The sequence below is a fragment of the Giraffa tippelskirchi genome, chromosome 11 (genome assembly GCF_054371585.1).
Source record: "Giraffa tippelskirchi isolate mGirTip1 chromosome 11, T2T-mGirTip1v1.2.pri, whole genome shotgun sequence".
In the NCBI taxonomy this organism is placed as follows: domain Eukaryota; kingdom Metazoa; phylum Chordata; class Mammalia; order Artiodactyla; family Giraffidae; genus Giraffa; species Giraffa tippelskirchi.
In genome coordinates, this window is record NC_137285.1 from 4,567,139 (window position 1) to 4,584,934 (window position 17,796).

At 48.9% G+C, this 17,796-nt stretch overlaps 1 protein-coding gene and 1 long non-coding RNA gene across 5 annotated transcripts in view; one reads left to right on the forward strand and one right to left on the reverse strand.

Annotated features, from left to right (window-relative positions):
- Nucleotides 1–17,796, reverse strand: part of ZNRF3 (zinc and ring finger 3) — a 188,004-nt gene that overhangs the window by 134,787 nt on the left and 35,421 nt on the right. For 2 of the 4 annotated variants that reach the window (XR_014069017.1, XM_081542781.1), the window contains exon 1: nucleotides 11,197–11,668. The exons of the other annotated variants lie outside the window; for them this stretch is intronic. Coding sequence is in view for 1 of the 2 variants with exons in the window: in XM_081542781.1 (XP_081398907.1) it covers nucleotides 11,197–11,496 (300 nt within the window). In the remaining variant the exon portion in view is untranslated. Of the gene's footprint in view, nucleotides 1–11,196; nucleotides 11,669–17,796 lie in introns of those variants that run through there. 4 annotated transcript variants of the gene reach the window in all.
- Nucleotides 10,468–17,796, forward strand: part of LOC145526625 (uncharacterized) — a 33,474-nt gene continuing 26,145 nt past the window's right edge. Inside the window, exon 1 of the long non-coding RNA XR_014069034.1 lies at nucleotides 10,468–10,902. This is a non-coding gene — a long non-coding RNA (uncharacterized LOC145526625). The remainder of the gene's footprint in view (nucleotides 10,903–17,796) is intronic.

Here is a 17,796-nt window from a genome sequence, read left to right on the forward strand (position 1 = left end):
ATTATTTTGAGAGTCTGGTCCACCCCAACTATTTGAAATAGCCCTAGGACACACCCACGTCTTGTGAACAGTTTCTCCAATCACAGAAAGCTCTCCCTCAAAAAGCCAAGTCTTTTTTGTTTTGGCTCCACTAACATCTCCACCTCTACTCTATCCCTAAGTATCATGATCTAGAAGAATTTCAGTTTGGTAAATATTTAAGAGCTTTACTGCAGGGCAACAGAGGGGATGAGGAAGTCACAAGCCCTCTCTGCTGGGAGCCGTGACTTTGTGGGGAAAAAGAAATAGTAAGGTATGGAAGATCAGCTGAGAAGTGAAAAAAGGAGTGCTTGGGTAGAAGGAACCTACCAGCAGAATTTGGGAATGCCTGATGGGAACGGCTGGAAGTTTGACAACAGGTGAAAGCGTTGGGGAGAAAGGAAAGTGGAGTAGGGGGCAAAGGTGGGGGTCGGGAACATGGGAGCCACCAAAATGTATCCCTGCAGAGGGAGGGAAGCCCAGGACCCATTCGGGAAATAAAAGCAGGAACACCCAGGACACGGGCCCCTGCCTCAGGCCAGCTCTTCCCAGCAAACAACGGGATAGCGCCAAAAGATTCTGATGGAGAGAATGACGAGATCAGCGGTTACTTGGGAAAGATGAAGCTGGTGTGGAGGGGAAGAGCTGCTCAGGGGAGACAGACCGAGGCAGGGAGATACTTAGGCGGCATCTGATGACGTGAAGGGGCAAGGTCAGCGGGGAGAGAGCAAGGGCACCAATTCCTCTGACTCGGCCACAAGCTACCTCGATTTACATTTTGCAAATGGTTTTGCAAGTCACGCTTGCAACATTCTTTACATGCCATTAGCCGCCTGCCTACCACCTACTCCAAGACTGAGACACTTTCTGAAATGATGCCAAGCCTCTGGGTACCCAGTGGTGGTTCCAAAAATTGCATAAAGGTGCTGAACACACAAATGTCGAAGGCGCTTAAGTAAAATCAGGCACAAAGAAACGCCTTCGACGTCAAGTGTGGAACAAGCCTTGGCAGCTGGGACAACTTGAATGGCAGATGGCCCTCTGGGCAGAATCCAGGGAAGGCGCCCTGAGCTGGGAGGATGAAACCAGGAATACAGGTGAAAGTTCATGGGGTGGGGGGGTGCCCTAAAAGCACGTGGAAAATTTGCTGGAACCCGAGCATCAGAGAAGGATGCTGCTCCAGGGAGACCAGCACCTGGACCAACGAGACCAGCGGCTAAGACTCCACGCTCCACTGCAGGGGGTTCAGGTTCGATCCCTGGTCAGGGAACTAAGACCCCTCATGCCACACGCTGCAGCCAGAAACAGCAGCAACAAACAAGAAAGCTCTGGTCATGCCAGGACCACCGCAGCCCTTCCTTGTAGCAGAACTTGAGACTCACAGGGTGCAGTGAAGTGTCATGAAGTCACTAATGGCCCAGCCGTCTGACACACAGATGGCAGGGGAAAGACAACGGAGACTTGCCAAGCGCAACTTAAAATCTTTCGGCTCCAGCACTTCCAGCGAGAGAAAGGATGGTAAACACCACTACCCACAGGGGCCCCAGGCGCTGGTAGACGCGGAATCGTACCGCCTCAATGCATGGGAAGCTTGTAAACCAGGGCCTGCGCCCCATCTGAGGAGGGCAGCTGCTGTCTCACTGGACCAGGCTGTTGCCACGTGGGAATGTGGACCCGACGCTGTCAGATCTTTTCGTTTTTCGAGAAGAGCCAAAGTTCCAGATTTTTATGTAAAACTTGATTTTTAACAGGGATCAAACGAAACAGCAGGAAGCTGTTTTCCGCCCGTGGGCCTGCTGTTTAAGGGGCGCCCTGACAGTCTGGAGCTCGGCTCTAACACACCTCTGCCTACCACACGCTGACAGCGGCGTCGCTCTGAATGAGGGGACAGGGAGAGAGGCAGGGCAGAAAACATCACAGGCAGCAGCACCCTCCTGGGCTGCAATCTGTTGCCACCGGCTGTGCCCACCACAAGGCGGTCCCTTCCGTGAGGTCTTCTCTAGGCCTCGGAGTGTGGCCATCTGCCCCACCAGACGCTGCGACCCTGCCCAGAGCCCTAGGGTGCCTGCTTCTGGATCAGGCTCAGACACACCCTCTAGGGAGGGACCCAGATACCACGCCAGGCACCTTCCCTTCGATGCTGACAGTCACATCTCAGATCCTCGTGGCAGAGGGGGAAAGCCAGTATTTTACCACTTGCTAAGTGACAGGAATACACAGGGCTTCCCTGGGGCTCAGGTGATAAAGAATCCTCCTGCAATGCAGGAGACCTGGGTTCGATCCCCAGGTGGGGAAGATCCCCTGGAGAAGGAAATGGCAACCCACTCCAGTATTCTTGCCTGGGAAATCCCATGGACAGAGGAGCCTGGTGGGCTACACTTCATGGGGTCGCAGAGAGTCTGACACAAGTGAGCGACTAACACACATACAAGAATACACAGGCTTTCACTTCTGTGAAGTTGTTTTTCAATGGGTTGTTGTTCAGTCGCTCAGTCATGTCCGACTCTTTGCGACCCCAGGGACTGCAGCACGCCAGGCTTCCCTGTCCTTCACCATCTCCCAGAGCTTGCTCAAACTCATGTCCAGAGTCGGTGATGCCATCCAACCATCTCATCCTCTGTCGTCCCCTTCTCCTCCTGCCTTCAATGGGTATTTGCTTGTTTTGTTTTTTAAGAAACAGATACTACCCATGGTGAGCGGGGTTGAGTGGAAACACGAATGCCACCCTGGCTGGAGAGCATAAACTAGCCCTGCTCTTTTGCAGGGGAACTGACAACATACAACAGGATCAGGGAAAGTGTTCATACCTCTCCACCCAGTGGTCCCAATCCTAGAACCTGAGTCTGTGAAGATAATCAAGGGATAAAGAAAAAAAGCTCCCCACAGCGTCATTTATAATAACGGAAAACAAGACACTAAAAGTGTTTCGGAATATTTATTAGTAAAAGGGAAATACTTAAGGTACACAAAGGGTCATTAACACTATATAGTGTTTTTTCCAATTTTCTTAAAAATCTAAGCACATAGGGGGAGAAAAAAAGGAAAGGAAAGCCATCCCAAATCACAAAAGGTTAACAGAGGTTATGTGGAAGCAGTGGGACTGATTTTCTTTTTCATACTTTTCTTTATTTTCCAAGTATTCTACAATAAATATGTATTATTTTTATAACTAAAGAATAAATTACACATGATCTTTTTTTTAAAGGAAAATGTTGGCTCTGACGAGAGGTAACATAAAATGATTCTATTCTAGCCTTTTTGCCCAAATCGTATCTAAACACACCTAGGTTCTCAGGCAAGCAGGTCTCGAGGTTTGTCTTCAAGTGACCCAAGTTCGATCCCAGTTCTGTGGCCCCGAGAAGCTTACTTACACTCTCAGCCCCGGTTTCCTCTGTGAAGTGCAGATAATTCAACGGCCCACTGTGCATGGGAGAAATCATGAAAATGACATCTGCAAATCACAAGCTGTATGGTGGGTGCACCAAACTGTCTCTTCTCTACGCTGTACCCACAGTAGGAACTCAAGAAATGTCTGCTGACAAGTTAGTGTACTTGGTTTAAGTAAAAAAAAAAAAAAAAAATCAAGTTTAAACTCGTACAGCACTGAAGGGCTACACACACCTGATCCAGCGCCACTCTTAACCCTCTTATTTTAAAAATGCAGCAGCATCTGCACCAGGAGACCAGAAGCTCCCATTCCAACATATATTTCCCTGTGAAACTTCTAGAATTATCAGAGTCTGTCTTCACCAAATCGACTCTACACACTGAATTTCTAAACAACCATACACACTGGCTGCTGGGGCGAGAAGGGGGTTAATATCAAGTCTTACCACACATCTGAAGGGTAATAAAAATTAAACGCTCTCCCTTGAACCACAACAGGCCGGCTGACCTCATTCTCTTCACACTATCGTGAGTCAACAGAGCCACTCAAAGTCAGAATTTCAAACATCTCATTCAAGCGGCAGATGGAACAAAGACCCTCTACTCTTTACGGCCTCCCCGTCCTGTTTGACGGGTATAAAGGTACCTCTCTGCAGAGGGGTTATCAGCTTTTAACCTCAAAGGTAGGTAAAAAACAAAACAAACAAAAAAATGAGCAAGAAAGGGCCAAAAGGCACAAATCCACGTACTGCGTCATTACACAGACGTGCCTCTTCAGAATGGGCTGCCCAGGCCCACTTGTCACACCTGGGCCAGGTGTACACCTGGTTTCGCACAGCTGTGTCCCACAGGAGAGGGCCTGTGGTCAGCACGCCATCCACACCCTCCACTCGGCCGCCAGCGGGCAGGGCCAGCGTCTTCCTCCTCCCCACCTGCTGCCTCGCCCCGCACAGGGTCGGGGGCACAGAAAGCAGCAGTGAACGTCTGTCCACTGCAGGAATGCAGACCCACAGGAGGTTTTAACAGCCAGGAGGACGGGATGAGCAGAGGGAAGCCACAGCTTTAGATTCTGACCATCTTTGAAATCAAACTTCAGATCACAGGGAACATGCAGACAGCGTAAATAAAGGAAGAAAGGTGATGAACACGGGACGGGGCCTCTGGGGCAAGTCACACAGGCTGTGAAAGGGCTCTGAAAAGCCAGCTACAGGAAGGAGGTGTGTCTCACTTCAGAGATCTCTTTAAATGCCAGAGCGCCACGGCCATTCCAACTTCCCCGGAGCCAGAAAACAACGGCCATGCCATCAAGCGACAGCGGTGTACTTCAGTCACTGGTCCCTCTTCCCAACCTGGGCGGATTAGCTCTTCATGGAAAAAAACAAGGTAGAATGAGACTGTGTGATTGAAAAAAGAAAGAGAAAAGGGGAAGGAAGGAAGAAGGGAGGGAAGAAGGAGAGAAATCTCTAAGGGCAGAGGGTTTTCTCACTTAAAAAGTTACCGGCTCATCTCTTGGTCCATCAGTCTGGGTTTATACTGACTCTAAATTCCACCATCAGTTCCCATAATCTCATCCCAAGCAGAAGAAAGTGCCAAGTGAAGCAGTCTTGTGAAAACAGAAATGGCTGGAAATCACACAGAGCTGGGTTTTAATCTGAACCCTGCTACTGACCTGCTCAGCATCTTCCTCGTGTGACCTTAGCTCTCTGAGCTTAGTTCCCTCATCTCAAAACCTGGGGCATCCCATTTCCCTCGTCCACTGAGTATACGTTCAGGTGCTGTACTCAGTGCCTGGCGTGCAGGAAACACGGGATCATGACCACCTATTTTTAAGAGCTCTGACAGAGGAAGACTGAGTGAAAACTCTAAATTAAAGGAGAAAAGCAGCCACTTAGACCCAAGGTGCAGCTTTACAAGACCTGGCTTTCCCCAATGAGACACCTGACCACTAAGCTCGCTTCTGAGTCGGCTCTCCCTGGCACACTTGGCCGAAGTACAGCTGAGGATGACAGAAAGGCCCAAACCTGGGGGCTGGGAGACCCAAACAGTTCTCCAGGGTTATCTCAACCTCACCACGTGGTGCTGGCCCTTCACTTCTCTGGACCTCAGCCTCCTCATCTAACACATGAAAGGGCTGAGTCTGGTTCTTTGGATTACTGAGATGGATTTAAACGTCCTTTTGGTCATGAACTGCAAATCTGCATTCTCCAGACTTGTGCAATGCCATCAAAAAGCAAAGTTTTCATATGACATAATATTTAGGGTAATGATAATCCAGAATACCAAACTTTTACAGTTATGCCCGGGGACACTAGGACCTGGCCATGAACTGTTCTTCATGTGTCTGTCCATCCCTGACAGCTGTCCACATTAGGCCTCTCTCAATAATCAGTGTTTTATCATGAAAAGAATGTCTTCAGACCTTCATAACGCCAGATACCCTACCCATGAACACACATGCACACACCCGTGTGTCACTGTCACACAGCCTGGTATTATAGCAGCAGTGGTTCCAACCAGAACCATTCTTTCCATCTAATCAAGCAAGTTTCTATAAACAATCACCAAAAAGGAAAGCTGATCCCAGAATGTATCAGCCAAAGCAAATGAAGTGGTTCTCATCAATTCTCATTAAGATCCACTGCCTGCCTGGTGTCCACCCTGAATCCATCATTCATTCACTGAATACTGAGTGTCTGATAAGCAGCAGGCACTGGGGACCAGGGATGAACAAAAACAAACAGGCCTGTGCCCTGGTCCACAGAGAACTAGTGAGGGGTTGCTCTCAAGGCATTTCAACATCGATGGATGCTCCATTTCAATTCCCAGTGAATACTGAAAAGACACACACACCTGCAGTCCACATTCCCACAGCCTGCATTCAGAGCCTCATCTTCTTGCCTTTCACCATCTAAATGCAGAAAATTCTTTTTTTAATTGAAATATAACTGACCGACATTATGTTAGTTCCAGGTATACAACATAATGATTCGATATTAAATGCAGAAAATCCTTGGAGTAACTATCTTCTCATTTCTCCCAAGGATAATGCATTTCCATAGATGAACTGGAGAGAAACTAATCTATTAGAGATAAAGGATGCCTTCAGGACTAAGGGCTCCACTGTGTGCGGAAACCCAGTCAGGAAGAATTATCATTTATCCACACAGATCTAAAGGAACAGCAATACAGTATCTGGTACAGAACAGGGCTTGAGTAGAAATCCATCAAGTGAACACGCTCGACAGACACATAAACCTGTAGACTTCTCAACAACTCTTGCTAGCCTGAGCCGCCTTCAAATCCCCGGGGATGGATGACTTCATGATGAGTACTGGAGGACTGCTTCTCTTTTTCCTTGTGGAGAGGAGGGGCATCAGAGAACCCACCTTGGGGAAAAATTACACATCTTCTCAGAAAAATAAAAGTGCACATACACGGGATTGTATGCATAATTTCAGGGGTTCACAGGCCATCTCTGGAAGCCTGTGACCCTCAGGTTAAGGACCCCATATTCTAGACTGTTAAAAATTAGACTTGAACAAACATCAGGACCTAACCAGCCAACTCCTATTTATTTAACGGTAATAGGAACAAAGGGGCCAGACAGACCCGGGTTTCAACCCAAGTTTTATCATTTGCTAGCTCATTTGTGTGAGTTTGCAGAAGTCAAACAGCCTTTCTCAGCCTCAGTTTCCTCATCTGTCAAATGGGTCAACAAGAGTTGTTGATTCCATGTTAAAGACTTAGAGGAGCAAACACATGACGAGCTTAGCATAGTGCCCTATACAAAATAAATGCTCCTAAAGAGAAGCCATCATCACCCTCTCTAGTCCACAGGCTGCACACTTATCCCTCACTCCCATCTTCATCTCCATTCAGAGCTGTATTAGTAACGCCCATGGCATCCCAGGGAACAAGACAGAAAGTTAAGAGCCCCTAAAGAATTCACGAGGTCACAAAACACAGCCCTGATGTCTTCCCCTAAATCAAATGCTTGGTTTTAACCTATGAAGGCCCTTCTGACAAGACAGTCAGCAATCCCTTTTTGTGTAAATCCAGGTCAGCTGTCAGCACGCAATTGTTCTATTAGGTCAAGTCAATTTTTAGAGAGGCAGGCCTGTTAAGTTAACTTAAAATGGAGATGAAAAGAAAGTGTTTGATCAAATGCTAAACTGCAGAAATACACTGACAGGGAGACAAGGCAGAGGAATTAGCTTCCTAAAATTATTCTCTCTGATACCCTTAGTTAACACTGGCTATTTAAGGACCTCACTCAAGCCTTTCTGACCCACCACTCAGCTCTCCTCCCAGCCCTCCAGGCTAAAGGCACTGGCTTAGTTCTTAAATGTTCTCAGCAAGCTCTGTTTTCAAGACCATTCAACACTTAATCCAGGATCCAGAGGCTGGTTTTAAAGTTACACAAAACCTACCATTCAGATTTCTCCTACAAATGAATTTCTCAAGCGTTTCTAAATATTTGACTTCAAGGGGGGGAATAATGTATTTCCATTTAAAACAATCTTTCACCTCTAGCTATGCAAATTTTCTTTGTTTGCTTAACCGATTCACATACCACTAGCCAGTGTTTAATTGGGTCTTTATTTAACATCACTAACCATGTGAGCTGAACAGCCAAAGTCTGAAAGTTTCAGATAATGATCTCATTAATAGCAACAAATTGGTTCAAAGATGAAATATGTATCAATACATCTAAGAACCCTTTAAAGTTCCACACTTCAGAACTAAAGAAGTGTAATTACTTCCTCCAGCTTTCACACTGTATGCTTGATACTTACAAACAAACCGGCTGTAATGCTGCATGAATAAGTAAGATACTAAAAGTAGTGACTAGCACTTCATAGCCACATATTGTTTCCACAAATTTCACAGATGAAGATGTCAAAAAAAAGAAAAAGGATCTCTCTTCTTTCAGAGCACAGTGATGACCTTGGGAAAGTTATTTAAGCCTAGAATGCACAAGGAGAGAACCAACACTCCTAGTGACTAATTCCAAGATTTGAATTTCCCTCTCTCTCTATGTCTTTCTCACTGTCTTTCTCTCTCTCTCTCTCTCACACACACACACACACCCTTCTTTACCAGGCCTCCTCCTACCCCAACCCATGCAGATGAATGAACAGGTATTCTAATTAGAGGTATCTGGGCAAACCAGACTGTGATGAGGTATCTACTCTATAAACAGACACAGACACATACTTTCATTGCATACAATACAGAGGGGAAAAAAAATCAGTGATACAAACCAATTTCCTATCTTAGGATTCTTAAAGGAAAGAGTCTCTCAGACAGGTTCTTTTCTCCCCTGAAGCATGAAAAACAGTGCTACAAAATTCCACAGCAACAAAACCAGTGCTGTAAGTGCTATGATTTAGACTTAGTTAAAGGAAAATGAACTCCGCTCTGAAGACCATAAAATATTAAATAGCAAATTATGCAAGAGTTTGGGTGTTTTTTTAAGATAGTAAATAGAAGGAGGCTTGAAAAAGTTCAACATGGGCACTTAGAAAATCTAATTAATCTGAAGCTGAAGAAACAACCAAGCTGTCTCTTCTCCATCCTCATTCTCACGCAAGATGTGGCATTCTCTCTCTCGGCATCCAAAAACATCAGCTTCCCTTACAAAAACCTTCTTCGGGGCTGACAGGGGCCACGCTAGTTCCTTCACTCAGGAGTATTCCAAGAACTAATAAAAAGCATGCCAGCCTCTGTACACACACAGCCCTAAAAGCCACGCTGAGCTCCTGTGCACACAGGTTCAGCAAGTAGGCCTCACAATAAAGTTATCAAAGATGTAGAGAACACTAAGAAATGACTACTCAGACAGCTCAGACAAACTCACCAGTGTTACTGCAGTTATAAGGGAATTAGGACACTTATTAGTGATTGCTTAACAGGTAAACTTATTAAATACCATTTAAGTCATTTTTCTTTACTTAGCAGTTGTTGAACTTTTTTTTTTTTTTGCGAGGCTAATGGACTACAAAGGAGTTAGATAAGCACTTCAAAGTTTCAAAAGAGAATAGATTCCTTCTGCCAAATTCACACAGTATCTCCCCACTTGCAAGGATAAAAATAGTTACAAATGGTGTGTTTAAACTGCTAATTTTGTATTAAATGGCGAACCCAAGATTATCTCCAAAACACTGCACTACTCATAATGGATAGCTCGCCAGACAACCTACCAGGGAGAAAGAGTACAAGTTAAAACACCACAGATAAAAATCGCAAACTTCAAAAGTCTCCTTCAAAAAGTGAAGTGCCATGATTAAAACATCTTTTCTCTTAGAAAGCTGTAAATCAAACATTTTCTACAGGCATCAGACCACAGTGAAAGCCTCAAAGAGGAACAAGAAGTCACAAGGAGCAGGCATTAAGATTCAAACTGTGCTTGAAGGCTACAACTCAAAGGCTGCAGGAATATTCAGCAGATCGTGGTCTCTAAAGCTTATAAATTAAAGACTATAACTATAATATTATCCCCCTAAAAAGTCCAAAAGCTTTTAACATATGTGTAGTCACAGAACTCAGACAACCTGTGTTTTTCCCCTTCTATCTGTTCTGCAGAAGTTTGAGATGGGGACGTAAGGACACACCTCTAAGGGCCAAGCCGCACTGCCCCCTGCCCTAACCCTGCCGTTTTCAGCCTGCACCAGGGGAGGGGAAATGAAAGGCTGCTTGCAGTTAATTCCATTCAGTCCCCCGCTCTTCATTCATAACTCATCCAAGAGTAAAGCGCACAAGGCCCCAAAGCTTGGAGCCCCTGCAGCCATCCCCTCAGCCGCAAAAGGTTCAAAGCCAAGCCAACCATTTCAAATCACTCCCATCCCAGGCACGCATATTCACCGCGGTAAGTGCGCTGGCTGTCTACTAATAAGTTGATAAAATCACAGCCAAGGAAGCAGGAAGGCATCTACCCAGTTCACCATCTGCAGAGGCTTGGGCTCAGAGTCTCGCCTCCACAGAGCGGGAGTCTGCTTAAAGCTCGCTCTCCACCTCCCCTCCCCACCCCCCAACTCCGCCAGCTTCCTTTGCAATGCACACCCCTTTCATTCGGAGCAAGGTGGAGGAGGCCCTGTCAGTGAGCGACCCTTCTCCCGAGGTGCAGGCCCTCTGCACCAGTCCTTGGCCGAGGAGCGGGCAGGCTGCCTCCCTCCCACCCTTTCTGTAATCTGAGGCACGCAGCGAGGGCTGCTGCTCCGGCCACTCCAGGGCACCCGCGATCCCCACTCCTCGGCCAGCTCCTGCTGCCTCTCCTCCTGCGGCTGCTGGTCCAGCGCCCCCGCGGGAGGGTCGGCGCCCAGGTGAAGCTGGCCGCAGGTTCTGGGGGAGCCCCTCGGACAAGCCTGGCTGCTCCCTCAAAGAACCTGCACGGGTAGGAGGGTACAGCCTGCGACCTGGAACGAGCCACCCCATCCTTCATCACTTGTCTCGCCGAAGTTGGTATTCAACAGGTAGTTCCCGGGACTTCCACCCGAGGTAAAAGCGAGAGCCCCGACCGCCTGAGGGGGCTGTCTCAGCGTGGGCGCCCGGACCCGGGGTCTCCCCTCCCGCTCCCAGGACCCACGGGAGGCCGAGCCCCCACGTGCGCTCAACCCCCCCCAACGGCGGTGCCCTGGAGGCCGCGTCCCGCCCGCCCGCCGGAGAGGGATGCCGCCGGCCTCCTCACCGCCCCTCCCGCCCGCCCGCCAGCCCGCGGCGGGGTCGGCGGGCGCAGCCCCCGGAGCCATCTTGTGGCGGCGGCGGCGCGGGGCCCGGGCGGCGGGCAGCTACCTGCACGATTTCGCCCTCCGCGCTGAGCGTGGCCCCAGCCCGCGAGAAGCGGCCCGTGAGGCCGGTGGTGTAGGTGGTGTAGTCGCCGCTCGGGCTCGACTCGAACAGCACCACCTCCACGAACGCCGTCTCCTTGGCCCGCGCCGTGCCGGGCCCCGCGGCCGCGAGCAACAGCCCGAGCAGCAGCGGCAGCGGCGGCGGCGGCGGCAGGCGGCGGCCGCGGGGGCCGCGGGGGCGGCGGCGGGGGCGGCGGCGGCGGCGGCCCGGGGCCCCTGGGCGCCCGCCCGAGCGCGGCCTCATGGTCCTGCGGCGGGAGGGCGCGGAGGGCGGGCGCGGCCGGGCATAGTCGCGGGCCGGCGGAGGACCGAGCGCAGGCGGACGCCTCACAGCCCCATCGCGGCGGCGGCGGCGGCTTTGTGGGTCGCAGGCTCGGCTGGGCTCCCACGGCCGTCGCGCCGCGGCCCTTTCATCTGCTCCACGTGAGGGGTTATCCCCGCCCCGGCAACGTCGTGACCCGCTCTCCCCTCCCTCCCCGCGCTCGACCGCCGCGGCTGCCGGGGGGGCGGGGGAGCGGGTAGGCGGGGCGGGCGCGTCTGCGGCGGGGGTGGAGCCGGACGGTGGGGCACGCCCCCATGATCGCCCCGCCCCTCGCCCGCCGCCTGCGCTCCTCCCCTTATTGTCGCTCCGCCCATCGCCTACCGTCTTGCCCCGCCCCTTCGTCCTCGCTCCGCCCCCAGGCTCTAGCTCCGCCCCTTAGTCGCGCTCCGCCCCCGCCGCGCCCCGCCCTCGGCGGCAGACATTACTCCTCGCGGTTGCTGAAGTTCGGCGGGAGTGGAGACCGCATCCTGCTCCGGGGCGATGCGCGTCCTCTCTGGAGGCCCCGCGCCTCCTGGTCTCATGCAGAAGTCAGGTTCCTGTCCTTCCTTCCCGGCTCCCCGCGTCAATCCAGTTCCTGGGAGCGGAGCCCCCGCACCCGGCTCTTAACTCCCACCCCCACCTCCAGGATCGAAAGGGAAAGGCTCTGGCGGTCTGGGGCAGTTTGCTGCTGGGCCATTCCAGGGCGTGTCGGGTTCTTGCACTGGTGTAGCTTAGACAGTTGTATGTGTAAGGGAGGGAGGGGGCGGGAGTAAGAAAGCCATTAAGTCATTTGGACTCTGATGGAGATAATCTTTCTACAGCCCCAGAGGCTGTAAGTGAAACATCCCCCTTGATGGAAGTTCTGAAACTTCGATTCTCTCCTGAGCAGAAGTCCAGAGAATTCCAACGCCATCACACTTTGTGCGCGGAAGATAGCTCCCAAATTAACGTACCTAAGACAGGAGCTCCAGGACTCAGGGGTTCCCAGTCACCCAGAAAAGAAACTTTGGATTTTCTTTGGAACGTGCCTTTTTCTTCCTCATCTATTCCTCTGAGAATTGAACCTTCCTTCGAAATCCAGATTCAATTCCCACTTCCTCCGTGGAGTCTTCCCTGTCTGACCAGAATGGCTTTGTTCAGATAGTTGCAAATATTTGATTGGGATGGGCTGCTTCTTCTACTTGCTACCACACCCAAAATATTAAAAAGGAAACTCACTGAGAATTGTCTTGGGTAAACAATTTACCAAGGTTACAATTTAAAGTAGGAAAAAAACTTTCAAAACATGGAGTAGCAAATACACTTGAAAAAAACCCCACAGGTCTGTGTTGCTGAATTTGGACCACCCAGAGCTACTGCTTAGGAGAGAGGCAGGTGGGAAAGCAGGGTTCTGAAGATGGTGGCATTTTAGTTTCTTCAGAACCAGGCCTCACCAGTGTTTACTGGACTGGGCGACATCAGGCCTGACAATGGTCTCTCTCCAGTCCTTAACGGGGTGGTCAGTCACTGCAGCCCATCAGCTGATGAATGGATGAACAAAAGTGATATATCCATACAGTGGCATATTAGCCTTCAAGGGATGAAGTACTGATGCATGCTACAAGATGGATGAACCTTGAAAACAAGGTTTTCAGCACTAAGTGAAAGAAGCCGGACACATAGGACCACATGGTACATGATCCCATTTATATGAAATGTCCAGAATTAGCAAAATCTGCAGAGACAGAAAGTAGATTCATGGTTACCAGGAACTAGGGGGTAGGTGGAAATGGGTAGCAATGGTTAATGGGTTTATTTTGGGGGTGATGAAAATGTTCTGGGGTTAGATAATTTTGTGATGGTTGCACAACTCAGTAAATATATTAAAAGCTACTGAATTGCACACTTTTTTTTAAAATTGCACACTTAAAAAGGGTGAATTTAATGGTATGTGCAGTATATCTCAGTACAGTGGGAAAACAAATATTACAAAATCATCAGTTTTTTTTCAGGCAGACATACATATAACCCACAGGATACTGTGTAAGACTATTCTGTGTTCTTTGAAGTCTAAGTTCAAATCTCACACCCTCAGCAACACTTACTCAGCACACTGTTTAAAACAGCAGAGTGCCCCTGTCCCCCTCTCCCAACCTCCTTTGGTCTGCCCAGCCCACTCTACCCTTAGCACTTATCACCTCCTAACATACTAAATAATTTGCTGATTTATTTTTGTCTCTCCTTCATGCCCCATAAACACACATGCCAGAGAGCAAACTCCATAATGGCTAGGATCTTGTCTTATTCACTGACTCAGGCTGAGGCTGCCTGTCCCAGAGTCGACACTCAATATAAATATTTCTTGCATGAATTAATGACTAAATGAATGAGTGATAAGCTTATTGTTGTGTATCCCTCTCATTTAGCAGATATGTGGGGCAGCTTGTTAACAGCTGTTTAGGAGCACTGGGCTTCATGGGACCAAAATAAATTCTGAACATGGAAAAGAGCAACAGTCGTTCCCTCAGGGACTGTAATTAAGATCCAGTCAAGGGTCAAAAAAAAACCAGTTTAGATTTTTTTTTTAAATCTGCTTTTAAAGATGTGTGGTTAATAAGACACAGGTCAGCAACACAAAGGGGTGTGTGTGTGTGTGTCTGTGTGTGTGTGTGCGCACGCCAACTCACTTCAGTAGTGTCCAGCTATGCAGCCCTATGGACTGTAGCCTGCCAGGCTCCTCTGTCCTGGGATTCTCCAGGCAAGAATACGTGAGTGGGTTGCCATTTCCTTCTCCAAGGGATCTTCCCGACCCAGAGATCAAACCCACATCTCTTGTGTCTCCTGCTTTGGCAATCGAGTTCTTTACCACTAGCACCATCTGGGAAGTAACATGATTTATCTCTCAGCAGTAAACCTGTCTAGAAATGGAAGTGTTCAGTGAGTAATGAAACTTCACCAAAATCTGTTGGGCAGTGAGGGGAGATAGAAAATAACTTCAAATAAGAAGGAAGACTTAAAGGCCAGGAATAAGGGCTGACAGGAGGGAAGTGAAGCAATGCACATTCACTATCCAAGACACATCCCAGTCACCCCGAGTATAACTTATCTTGGTCCTTTCTCTCAGACGCAGCTCAGATGAAAGTAACGGAGCACAGGTGCATCAGCATCAGCTAAAGCTGCCAGACCTTGAACATATCTCACTAACTTAGGCCAGAAACCACACAAAGCTTCAGGAAGTTTTCTGCCATCAGTGTTCTATTTACATGATCAAATAGTGAAGTTCAGGGATGTGAGATCAGTAAAACGTATGATTTAGTACCTAAAGACACTGTTATCTGTGCTAAATCAAAATAGACATGGATATTCACAGCCATATTGTTCTTGATAGTAAAAGACAGGCAAGAGTCTATATGCCTATCAGTAGGGGATTGATTAAACAGATTATTTTATGATACCTCTATATAATATATAATGGAACACATATGCTGCTGCTGCTGCTGCTAAGTCACTTCAGTCGTGTCTGACTCTGTGCGACCCCATAGACGGCAGCCCACCAGGCTCCACCGTCCCTGGGATTCTCCAGGCAAGAACACTGGAGTGGGTTGCCATTTCCTTCTCCAATGCAGGAAAGAGAAAAGTGAAAGTGAAGTCGCTCAGTCGTGTCCGACTCCTAGCGACCCCATGGACTGCAGCCTACCAGGCTCTTCCATCCATGGGATTCTCCAGGCAAGAGTACTGGAGTGGGCTGCCATTGCCTTCTCTGATGGAACACATATAAATAGTCCTTAAAAAGAATGCAATAAGGACTTCCCTGGTGGTCCAGTGGTTAAGAATCTGCCTTGCAGTGCAGGGGATGTGGGTTTGATCCCTGGTCAGGGAACCAAGATCCCACATACCAGCAGAACAACTGGTAGTTGCACCCCACAACTACCGAAGCCTGCAAGCTCCGGAGCCCACGAGCAAAGATCCTGCATGACACGATAAGGATCCCACGTCCACAACTAAGACCCACCACACCAAAAGAATAAATAAGGCCTCAAGCAAAGGAATGAAAAAGGAAAAAAAAAAAGGGATGAAGCAGCACTCTATGAACTTACATAGAATGATCTCCAACATACACCGCTCAGTGAAAAGGATGTGCATATCGTATGCTACAATGGAAGGGAGTGATGAAGAGGCAACGGATCTGTGAAGGCTCGCAAACATGAACTATGTGTGGAAGGAGCTATAAGAAATGAACGGTGGCCTCTTGGTGACTGGGAGGCAGGGAAAGGAGGGAGGTGTACCCTTACCTGTATACCTGTTGTATATATTGAATTTGTTGCCTTCACAAATACTAATATTAGCATTAGTATTCCCAGGTGGCGCTAGCGGTAAAGAACCCACCTGCCAACGCAGGAGACCTAAGAAACATGGGTTCAATCCTTGGGTCCTGAAGATCCCCTGAAGGAGGGCAAGGCAACCCACTTCAGTATTCTTGCCTGGAGAGTCCCATGGACAGAGGAGCCTGGTGGGCTATAGTCCTCCTGCTGCTGCTGCTGCTAAGTCACTTCAGTCGTGTCTGACTTTGTGCAACCCCATATATGGCAGCCCACCAGGCTCTGCCGTCCCTGGGATTCTCCAGGCAAGAACACTGGAGTGGGTTGCCATTTCCTTCTCCAGTGCAGGAAAGTGAAAAGTGAAAGTGAAGTCGCTCAGTCGTGTCCGACTCTTAGCGACCCCATGGTCTGCAGCCTACCAGGCTCCTCCGTCCACGGGATTCTCCGGGCAAGAGTACTGGAGTGGGGTGCCATTGCCTTCTCCGAGACTATAGTCCATGGGGTCGCAAAGAGTCGGACACGAATGGAGCGACTTAGCACAACAGCACAAGCACAACAAAGGCAGAGATAGAGAAGTCATACAAGATTGCAATCAAGTCCACTTTCCTTCACAAAGTAAACTTAAGAGTTTGAATTTCATCTTGTTTCTTTAAGGAGGTTCAAACTGAAGACGTGCTCGTGTTCTTCCACAGTCTTTATGTCTATTTCTGGAAACTTTTAATTTATTGTATTTAAAGATCATATAATTCTCTTGAAAGGTACAATAGATGTTACACAGACAAGTAGCGGCAGTTCTTTCAAAACTCTCAGAAGTGTCTCTTCTGCCTTTGAAGTGCACCATCAATCTCCATCTTCTTTGAGCCTCAAGGCGGAAGGCCAGGCTGGCCCCGATTCATCAGTGGTTGAAACCCTGCTTCAACCCGTCCCTGATGTGCAGTGGCCACCCAACCAGGAGTCACAAACTCAAACAACGCTCCAGGGGCCAGAGAGGGAATGTGACTGAGTGAGGTGGGCCAGGTGTAAGCAAAAATAACCAGCAAGCAAGAAGGTAGATGGGCTTCCCTGGTGGCTCAGACGGCAAAGAATCCGCCTGCAATGCGGGAGACCTAGGTTCGATCCCTGGGTCAGGAACGTCCCCTGGAGGAGGGCATGGCAACCCACTCCAGTGTTCTTGCCTGGAGAATCCCCATGGACAGAGGAGCCTGGCGGGCTGCAGTCCATCGGGCTGCAAAGAGTCGGACAGGACTGACCGACTAAGCACACCCTTTGGAGCGGTGGCCTGGGAACACATGGTAGGTCTGGGCCACTCCCGAGCATCATTGCTCTGGGGTACATGGGCCCAGGGTTCACAGATCTTCTGAGTTGTAAGAAAGAAGCAAAACTCCAAATGTGTCTGTAGTGTCTGCTGGTTTTAAAATGTTTACAATAGATTTAAAATATTTATATTGCTGCGTGAGGCCAAATAAATACACCTCCAGGTCCCCAAATAAATACATTTTGGGCCCAAAAGACAACGGAGGGAAGAGTGACAAAGCAAATGTTGATTGGACCAGGTTGTAAAACTGTTGCTTCTATTGAGATAGAGAAAGAAGAAGAAACGCAATTTCTGAGAAGTGTAAATGCACTGTATAGTAATAGCTGAGCTTCCCTGGTGGCTCAGACAGTAAAGAATCTGCCTGCAATACAGGAAACTGGTTTTTGATCCCTGGGTTGAGAAGATCCTCTGGAGGCAGGCATGGCAACTCACTCCAGTATTCTTGCCTGAAGAACCCCATGCACAGAGGAGCCTGGCAGCTACAGTCCATACAGTCGCAAAGAGCCAGACACAACTAAGTGACTAACACACACACACACACACACAGATAGCTGTATGTGTGGGCTGTACCTTTGACCACAAAAGGAACCTCTCTTCAGGATGCCATATCTAACTGAGGTGGAAATGTAA